Source organism: Cryptomeria japonica, chromosome 11 (assembly GCF_030272615.1).
Source record: "Cryptomeria japonica chromosome 11, Sugi_1.0, whole genome shotgun sequence".
NCBI lineage: Eukaryota > Viridiplantae > Streptophyta > Pinopsida > Cupressales > Cupressaceae > Cryptomeria > Cryptomeria japonica.
Genome location: NC_081415.1, coordinates 307,092,197 through 307,103,088, shown reverse-complemented (window position 1 = coordinate 307,103,088; position 10,892 = coordinate 307,092,197). Strand labels below are relative to the sequence as shown.

At 36.0% G+C, this 10,892-nt stretch overlaps 1 protein-coding gene across 7 annotated transcripts in view; it reads left to right on the top strand.

Annotated features, from left to right (window-relative positions):
• The first annotated feature begins 3,137 nt into the window (after positions 1-3,137).
• The window catches only part of LOC131071984 (twinkle homolog protein, chloroplastic/mitochondrial), a 270,809-nt gene continuing 263,054 nt past the window's right edge, over positions 3,138-10,892 (top strand). For 5 of the 7 annotated variants that reach the window (XM_058008018.2, XM_058008023.2, XM_058008006.2 and 2 more), the window contains exons 1-2: positions 3,139-3,606; positions 4,132-4,256. In XM_058008018.2, coding sequence (XP_057864001.1) covers positions 3,429-3,606; positions 4,132-4,256 — 303 coding nt within the window. In that variant the 5' untranslated portion in view covers positions 3,139-3,428. Of the gene's footprint in view, positions 3,607-4,131; positions 4,257-10,892 lie in introns of all 7 variants that reach the window. The other 2 variants (XM_058007998.2, XM_058007986.2) reach the window with 1 other exon arrangement.

The following is a 10,892-nucleotide window of genomic DNA, read 5'->3' as shown; positions in this document are numbered from 1 at the left end:
CAAAGTATGTGATTTGGATAACAAGCTAATTTGTTAAAGTTATGAAGAGATATGATCAAGGGAGAGATATGTCCTTTAACATCCAAAGGATGCAATTCATGGATCTTGCAAGATATATTATGGGAATTGATCCCACTTTCAAGAATATAATTGGAATTTGTCTTTTACTTCTTGTTGGTTGAAAATTTTGTAATCAAAGAATGATTGTAAAATGTGCCTTTCAACCACAATATTATGATATTAAATCTTTCCTCACAAAAAGGAGGCTGCCTTCTTATTGCAACTAAATAATCAATATTTAGCTAATATAGATATGTTTTAAACTATTCTTCAGATGTTATAATCATTGCATTCTCTTTCTTTTAGAATTAGTGTTTATCCAAATCTCTTATTTCGTAATGGATTTTCTCCTATAATGACAAATTATTATAGCATCCTAAATTGTACTTGCTTACAAATTTGTCCTCACTTAGGCCTTACTTTGGAGTTCGTCCTCTAAGGCTTGACTAAAGCACTGCTTCTGCTCACACCAACTATCAAACACAATTTTTCTCTGTCGACACTATTTCCCCTTGATCTTGGAGCCCTGATTTCCAAGACTATGGCACCCAGTGCCATGGTCCTCTCAAAAAGTGCCCATCTTGGGGCCTCATAATGGTCACCTAATTTGGGCAAAGACCTAGATCCCGTGTCGACTTGTGTCGAAAATTAAATGTGTTTTTCGATCAACAAGTATAAAAGGAGGTCTACCCCTCTCATTTCAAACCTAAGAAATCACCTAATGAATTTGAGATCTCAATTACACACTAGAAAATTAAAGTGAGCAAGCAATTAGTCTTCTATCAAGCATTGGAGCAAAAGTGAAGTTAAGATTCAAGCATTGGAGATGAAATTTATCTTCTATGTTTTATGAAGACTATTTGCATGAAACCCTAATTCCTTGTGAAGATAAAAAAAACTTCATTAAAGGTATATCATTATTGTTTTATTCATTTTCAACCTTTCCCTCAAAAGGAAAGTATTTTACTCCAATACTTCATTTACATTTTCAATTCAATTTCATGGTTAGTTCCAAAACTAGGGTTTGACCTAAGGCCCCAATAGTTTCCCCCTTTTTCACTATGTACATGAATAGGTACAGAGCTACATTCAGGAAGATTGATAGGTAGGATGTAATAGAGAGACGATATAGGTAATGAATAGAAAAAGAGTATAATATAAGGAGAACTGTGAACATTTCATTTATAGAAGTATAATTATGTTTAGTTTTATTTTGGCTATCATAAATCTTGTAGGCTATAGGATCTTATTTATTCGTATATACGTGGTCTTGTTTCTTTCTTATCAATCTATTTGCATTATGACATTGATGTTTATGCTACGAAAACATGGACACATTTCCTGTAAATAAATCTTGGGTATTTATTCAATTAAAGGAATATAAGACACTCTTAGAAAATAAGATTGGTAGAAATATTAAGATTTTGAGAATTGATGAAAGTCGTGGGTATTGTTTGTAGAGTTTGATAAATTTTATAAGGATAACAACATAAAAACATATAATATAACTCCATAAAATACTCAATATAATGGAGTTGTAGAATGCATGAACATGATGTTAATAAAGAGGGTAAAGAGTATGCTCAGGGGTCTATCCTAGAACAAAAGTTCTAAGGAGAAGTAGTTGCCACTACATGTTACTTGATCTTCTATATATATGTTTGTGGATGAAAGTTCTCTATAGTCAAATGTGATTTGCAGGAAGGTACAATTTTCCATTATAATTTAACAATCAATGGAGGATGAAAATCTAGTTGTGTAGCTACGACTAGAGACCAAGAAAGTTGCATGAGATATTGAACCAAAGGCAGTTGAAGGTTCAAATTGGACTAAATGAGGACAAAATAAAGAGCTCAAATAATTTTAAAAAGTAGAACCTCCACCTAAAATTTTGAGGAGGTCCAATTGGCAAATGATGAAACCATAAAGGTCTAACAATGTAACCTCAAAACTTGAACAAGGGATGTGCCAATGAAGGAGCACGAAGCAAGTGCATAAACCTTGACAAGATTAAATAACGATGTAAGCTATAAGTATAGACCTAAAGCCCCAAAATAGTAAGGGTATAAACCTTGCAGTAAATCTCTAGGGTGGTGTAAGATTATACATGTTCACAAAAAATGTAAAGGAAAATAATATTTTCCTAACGTTAATCTAGGCTAATTAAACATACAAATAATTGAGCTAAAACATCCTAGCTTAAATCAACAATACTAATCAAAGACATATAAATTGAAAATATTAAATTATAAAGTAAATACAAGGAATTAAGATCCTTAGCTTTGGGGGCAAAGGGTGAAGAATGTCTCTAATATATAATTGAGATTCATTTTCATTTGGACTAATAATGAATTCTTTAAATCTATTATTCACTTCGTAATTAAAATAGTCTATAAATTGTTTTTGGGTTGAATTCATATTGTGTGGGATTGATATTGCCTATTATAGAAATGATCTAAAACACAAAAGTGATCTTGAGTACTATTCACTTTTGTTGATGAGCTAATCTTTGCTTTATGCTAATTGTCATGAACTAGTAGTATTATAAAGTACCTAGAATAGATCATCAAATCACAAGGGCAATGTTCTCTTAGGTAAGCCTTGATTAAATTGATTTACAATCATGAAAATGATTGAAGACAATAATCCTAGACAATATAGACGATCTTGATGACTTTGATGCATATTAGGTTCCTTTTAGTGCTACAAATTGAAAGATTCTTATTTGCAATACATAGAATTTTCTCATTAATATTTGATGATCATGCATACGCATTGAATGCCTTTAAATATCAAGACATAATAAGTAACCATACAAATTTATTCTAAGTCATCTCATGACTGCTAATAAAATAGGTGGTAGTCAACACATATTTGAAATTTGAATTTCAAAGGCCAATATAATTAAGAAGATTGAATCAAATATATAAAAATAAATATAAGCCAAATAAAATAATAAATTAGAAAATTAATCCAACTTTACATAAAATTACACACTTTATCTATAAATAATTATATTAAACTCTTTCATAAAAATACACAAGTAAATAAAACGTAACGTGCATATTTAGATTTCACAGTTACATCCAAATAGCACAAGTTAAGAAAGGCTTAAACTAGTAGAGTCCAAAATTCCCTCCAAGTCCAGAAATTTGTTACTAGGACTCGCTGGGCAAAACCCTAGCGCTTTTTTGTTAAGTCCTGTAGGTACCCCTTAAACCCCCTGAAAACTATCCAATGTAGCGAACAATTTTTTTTTCTTCAGGCAAATTCTCAGGTAAGAATAACCAGAAGACCTACTCTGTGTACCAGCAACCATGTATCCTTGGGGCTGGTATGACAGTTTATAGTTTGGTTATAGTTTTAGAATGGTTTTGTGTGGACGGTGTTTGGTGCTGCAAATGCAGAGGGGAATGGCACGCGTGCAATGCGTAAACGTGCCTTCCCGAGCCCTCATGTTTGCGCGAGGGGCCGCCTATAAAAAAATGAATGCCACCAGTACTTATATAAAACCGTTCACGACAGCTCTCACATCCTGTACTCAAGGTAACTAACCTTACCATTCCTTTCATATGCATTGTTTAGTAAATTAATTCCTTTTTGGATATCTTTCAGTCAAGTTTACCTGGGATTGTCATATTGTCCTGTCGGATACGCCTAAAAGAATTTCCTTTTACGGATATTTGGATTACTGGAAATGATTTTACCACTCAAAAATCCTCCTATCATCCTTCACTGTATTGGAAGTGGTATTTTACTCAATTGAACACCTTATCAGAACTTGGACCTTCCCATTGGAAAGTCACCGATTTTACAATTTTGAGTTCATCCTTATTTTCCATTTGTTGCAATTGGTTTAAGATTATCAAAGTATTTATTCACGTCTATCTATTACATATTTGCAAATATCATCAGATTCTCTTTAGCACCAGGAAACAGTCGTTTGCTCACTTGGAAGAACAAGTTGCATATTTTGCTAAATCTTCAATTGAGGCGGGTTCTGAATTTTAGAAAATATTGTAGTGGACTGTTTTTGTTATGGATGGTTGCTTACTTGGGTGTATGCATCAGGCAGTGAACACGGCAGAAATGGAGACACTCGATTGGCTTCTTTACAAAAGATGTTAGAAATGTCAAATATAATTCTTGAACCATATGCACGACGTAATCAGAATGTGAGGTGCCTCTGCCCACAGGTGCATATAAATATCCCCTTGCACTACTTAAAAGTTTTACTTAAGTGGTATATATATATAAGTTTCAATTAAAAATTACAACCAGGTCAGAATATTCTGCTGCTCCGACGATTTTCTCAAAAGTCATCACACTTCTTCCTTTCTGTATCATTTGAATGCTAAAGATGGATGCATTCCATCACATTGTCCGAAGACAGGTGCTTTGGACCTTGAGCAAAGTCAAGTTGTATGATAACAACAAACAAATTGGTCTCCATTGAATTTTTTTAGAATCTGAATGCTTGAAAGGGTTCCTTAGTGTAGCTTAATATATTTTGCAACATATCCAACCCAACAGGCCATTTTTATTGACGAGGCTAAAATTCACCTTATATCGAGGAATAATATTACCAAACTAGATATCATGTTGGGTTAGTGATTCAAACAAGAACCCTCCATTGCATATGGTTTCCAATCCATTGTATATTTATACACGCATATGTTTCCATTCATTCACACATGATTCTTGAAATGACTAATCCACTTTGCCTGCCATTTAAGGAATTGACTTAGCTTAATTCCAAGAGAGAGATCAGCTCTAAGAGAGTATACTCTCTTCACCGCTTGAAGCTTCCTTCACCACATCAAGACACGTGTGCATGTGTGTATGTAATATGTACTTATGCGTACATAGAGATACACACACATACCTGAGAGGCTTTTGTAATTTTAAATTTTTACCAATTTGGTTCATGTAGCAATGTTGGTCCAAGTACCACTTAAATACACACTTGATTTTTAATTATCTCGAGTCATGTCCAAATACATCGAGGGTATCAAAGCCATCCCCAAGGTATACTGACTGTCAATCAACAATTACAAGAAATTCATAAAAAAAGCAATGATGAAAAACTTAAACATATACTAAACAAACTAAATAACTAGCCAAACCTAAACTCTAAGGCAAAAGCCACATAGAAAAGCTAGGGAGTGTGGAAATGCCATTGGTCATATTGCATCAAGTTCTATGAAACTAATTACTGATTTTAATGCTTTCGACAAAACGTAGTATGATCGTTTGTTCACATAGTTCTTGTGTTTTGATTTGACTTGATTAATTTTCTACTTTAAACATATATATAATCTTATGTGAACTATATCATATGTCATGACTTATGATATATTTTGAATTATAATTTATATTTAGTTTATGCATATAACAATGATATTATGGTGGATGTACTTGAGTAATATAAAAAAATGGGCAAATCCTTAAATGTACTTGGTACTCATACTTTTACTATGGCTTCTTGGACCTAAACATATACGTATTTATGTTTCGTAATTCACATATACATTTACAAACATGTATGGCCATGTGTGATCCATAAACTATGATGGTTACAAATTTTATGATACAATAGTCATCAACATTTAGATCTAAGCAAAGGGAATAAGTACTTTACTGTTGAGGAAATCAAATAATTCTGAACATGAAAAGAAAATGAGAGCAAATAACAAGACAGTGAAGGTAGAAGGATTTTTACCTTGGAGAACCCGAATTCCAAGAGTTAACTCCAGCAAAAGTGAGCCAAATTAGCTCCTTATGCACAATCTCGAGTGGTCTCTTGAGCACACAACTAGCTTGAAACAACAATGTTTATTCTTACAGATCTCTCACAAGCTCTAACACCCTCTCTTTCAATGTTGTTTCGCTTATTACAATCTACTTGTTCATTTGGAAAACATGAATCCTTGTGTAATTCACTTCAATCCCTTTCATGTATTCCTCCATTTATCTAAAAACATATCTGCAATGTCGAGTTAAGCTGTTACAAGTTGAGACAAGAAGTAAAGGGACACCAAGAAGTCAAAAAGTGCAGAATTTGAAATGCCATAAGCCTTTTTTGGATGCATGATGATACATTGCTCGGTACATAAGTACATTTTCATTATTGCATCTATGGTTGTGAAATCTCCACTTTTTGGAACTGGTATTTAAGTACCCAACTCTATTAGAACTGGCAATTTTGCTTCGAAGCCAAAATTTCTTCTACTTTTTGCATAGAAATTCTTGCTTCCTTTATCAAGTATTCTCCAAGTTGTGCTATACTTGATCATGGATCCATAGTGCAATTAACTCATTTCTTGATCCATTTATGGACTGCACATCTCCAACATGGAGGTTTTTGGTTTCCAAAAATTATGAAAACTCAAAAATTGGGGGGTGGCTCCCTCAAAAGATGACATTTTTTCAACCAAACCTTGCACCACTCCCAACTAAGAATATGCTTGGATCTGTCATGGAACACTGGATTTATTGGTATCTCGCACATAGTGGTATGGAATCTCAATATGCTTGGATCTGTCATGGAACACTGGATTTACTGGTATCTCGCACATAGTGGTATGGAATCTCAATATGCTTGGATCTGTCATGGAACACTGGATTTACTGAAAGTTTTATGCAGCTCTGATTGTCACAATGTATGATAGTAGGTTTCATAGGCTCTCCAAACAATCCCACAAACAACTTCCTAAGCCATACTGCCTCTCGGGCAGCCATGGAAGCTGCAATGTATTCGGCTTCGGTGGAACTCTGAGCCATAGAAGACTGCTTTCTGCTGATTGAGGATATCATGATTGAACCTAAATTGAACCAACACCCTGAAGTGCTTTTCTTATTAGTCACACTTCCAGCCCAATCTGAGTCTGTAAATCCGTGCAGGTCTAGATCAACTTTCTCATATTTGAGACCAAGGTTTAGAGTACCTTGTAAGTATCTCATAATGTGTTTTACTGCAATCAGGTGGATCTCCTTAGGCTCACACATAAACTGACTCAAGGCATTAAATGCATAACATATATCTGGTCTTGTATTTACAAGATACATCAAAGACCCAATCATTTGCCTATATAGAGTAGGATTTGATGGTTGTGATTCTGTTGCTGCTTCCTTAAGTTTATGAAGGTTTGTTTCCATTGGAGAGGTCATGGGTCTGCAGTTTAGCATTCCAAATCTCTTCAAAATGTCCAAGGTATATTTACCCTGGTTTAGTATAATGCCATCAATATTCTGCCATACTTCCAACCCTAGGAAGTAACGAAGACGTCCCAAGTCCTTCATATCAAATTCTTTAGCAAGGTCTTTCTTACACTGATCTATGAGGTGATCTTTTCCTATGATTAACAAATCATCAACATATAAAATTAATATTAGCATATCACCTTTGTTTTGCTTATAGTAGAGATTAGGATCTGCATCATTCTTGGAGAAGCCTAATTTTGAGAGATAGGTATCAATTCTTTCATACCAGGCCCTGGGAGCCTCTTTAAGCCCATAGAGAGCTTTCTTGAGTCTACACACATGTGACTCTACATCATGAATCTCAAACCCTTCAGGTTGCTCTAGGTACACCTCTTCTGAGATCTCTCCATTAAGGAATGTTGTCTTAACATCCATCTGATGAACTTTCCATCCCTTTGATGCTGCAATGGCTAAGACTGCTCTTATTGAAGTGTATCTGGCTACAGGTGCAAATGTTTCCTCATAATCAATTCCTTCCTTTTGAGAAAACCCTCTGGCTACAAATCTAGCCTTATGTTTCTCAATGCTGCCATCTGCAGCGTGCTTGATTTTGAAGAGCCATTTGGAGGTGACAACAGATTTCCTAGTCGGCCTAGGAACAATTTCCCAAACATCATTTTTCATAATGGATTGGTATTCTTCAGACATGGCATTCTTCCATACTTGATGCTTAAGTGTATCTGATACATTAGTAGGTTCTGCTCTTGAGAGATTATTCAGGAGAGCGACGTAGTTGGTTAGTTTGTTAGGCCTTTTGCTTTCTCTGAAAGTCCCTGAAGGGGCAGCATACTTCTGAGCTTCTTCTACAATTTTGGTGGCCCATAGTGGTCTTTTCTTGAAATTTTCTCTAGGTGGGTTTTGAGTTTCATTTTCATTTTCCTCAAGACTCTCCCTTTGAAGCTCAGGAGTAGGGTCTTCATCTATGCTAGGGGTAGGGATATAGACTTTAGGTTCTAGTGAGCTTTGGGCTCTTTTGAAGGCTAAGTCTTCTTCAAAGATCACATCCCTACTTAGTTCAATATTCTTTTGACTAGGTATATAGATCCTGTAGGCCTTGGAGGTTTCACTATATCCTACAAGTATTCCCCTTTTTCCAGAAGGCTCTAATTTTAATCTTTTCTCCTTAGGTACATGAATATAGACAGGGCATCCAAATATCCTAAGGTGGCTGATATCTGGTTTTGATTTAGTAAAGACTTCTTCAGGGTTTTATCTTCAAGATGGGAGTGAGGACATCTGTTTTGAATATATACAGCAGTGCTAGTTGCTTCTGCCCAAAGATTGACATTTAGATTCTGATTAAGAATCATAGCTTTGGCAGCTTCTACGATTGTCCTATTTTTCCTCTCAGCTACCCCATTTTGTTGAGGATTATAAGGTATTGTTAACTCCCTCTTAATCCCTGAATTTTTACAAAAATCTTTAAATAATTCTGATGTGTATTCCCCCCCATTATCAGTTCTTAGGGTTTTAATTTTATTTCCTGAGTAGTTCTCTGTTAGTGATTTGAATTCTTTAAACCTATCGAGGATCTCTTCTGATTCTTTACACTTCAGAAAGTAGATCCAAGTTTTCCTAGAGTAGTCATCAACAAATATTACATAATACAAAAATCCCCCTAAAGAAGGTACGGACATGGGTCCACATACATCAGAATGAACTAACTCTAAAATTTTACTTGTTTTCCTAGTACTATTTTGAAAAGCACCCTTAGTATTTTTACCTAGGGCACATCCTTTGCATGCCCTTGAATGATATCGCTTTAACTTAGTGTTGTGACCATTTCACACATCGCCCCATCGCAAATGGGGACCCCCTCTTTTTGCTTGTTTTTCGCTTGTTTTCGCTTTCGTTTTTAGGGTTTTGTTAGTCAGTTAGTTGTCTGGATTTAGGGCTAAGCCTTAGGGTTTTAAATCTTGCCTTTTCAAGCCAAAATCCAGTCATTTTTGAGAACTTTTGAGCTTTCTTTTCTAGAATGCAAATTTTGAATGCAATGATTTCGCCAAAATGGTCTAATTTTCAATTGGAATGTTCATGCAGAGCTTAAACTTGTCTAAGTGTTGACCGTCAATATGAATTTTTGTCTGACTGAATATTTTGACCAAATTTTGACTTTTTTGAAGTTTGATCCTGGGCATCGGAATTGATTTGTTTTTCCCTCGTGAAGTGTTAAAATGTGAAAAATCTTGTTATTTTGGCCTGTAGGAGCAAAATCGCTCCTGTCCCTCAGTGAAGGACGGGAGCTCATTTTCAGATATCTCATCATTCTTGCAGAGTCCGGACAAATTTTACGTTTGAAGTGATAAAGAACGACAAGATCTTTCATTTGAATATAAATTGAAGATTTTCATGAGCGCAGAAAGGCCTCCAGGAGGAAAATCGCTCCTGTCCCTCAGTGAAGGACCGTAGCTACGATTCAAATTTCGCCTTATCCTTGCAAGATTTTGAAAACTTAATGATTTGAGGACGTCCGAAGGAAGATACTTTGCCAAATGAATATAATTTGAGATGCAAGAAACGAAGGAAAATGACCTATATTGACTAAATCGCTCCTGTCCCTCTCCAAGGGACCAGGGCGAGGTACCTTGTAGCTCTCGTCCCTCTCCCAGGGACCAGAGCGATTTCCTTCATTTTGCAAAATCCAGACAAGGGTCGAGGCAAGTTTACGTTCAAAAACAAAGGAGAACATGAGATGAGCACATTGAATATAATTTGAAGATTTTTTGGACGTCCATGCCAGTGCTAAATGCCTAGTTCGCTCCTGTCCCTCAGGAAGGGACCAGGGCGATTTTTGATATAATTGCCTTTGTTACAAAATTACAAACAATGTCAGGGCATGGGCGGATAGAGTGAAGAAGGACGACTCCGTTGAATATAAACTTGGAACCTGGCAAAGTAAGATGAAGGTCACAAAGGAAGGATCGCTCCTGTCCCTCTCCAAGGGACCAGGGCGATACAATGGTGATGATGCGTCCCTCCAGAGTTCAAGGTCGTCCCTCCAAGGTTCAAGGCCGATCCAAGCCAGGACGAAGGGTGGCGAGGACATTTCAAGGCATTTCCATCAAGCGCAACGTTGCAAAGGTCATCACATGGAAGGATTTGCACTATAAAGACCTAGATCGCTCCTGTCCCTCTCCAAGGGACCAGAGCGATATTTCTATTAAAGCATCGATTTCAAAAGACAAGCAAGTTTCAAGCTACCAAGAGGGTCGAAAGGACATCATTCCACGCAATGAAGATGATTGCAAGTTGGTACAAACAAGAACAAGCATGTTATGATGAACTTCGCTCCTGTCCCTCAGGAAGGGACTAGAGCGATATTGATATATTAGATTAATCCATGCAAAATTTACGTAAGGACAAGACATTGCAATGTTTTGGAGGGTCCATGGTATGGTAAAAAGATGATAAACAAGAGTTTTGAACGTGAAATGATCATCATTTTGAGCATGGAGACTAGATCGCTCCTGTCCCTCTCCAAGGGACCAGAGCGATTTGCTTTGGATTCCTTGTTTTGCTTCAAGATCAAGCTAAGTCAAGACGTCTTAAGATAGCATATGGTCCAAGGC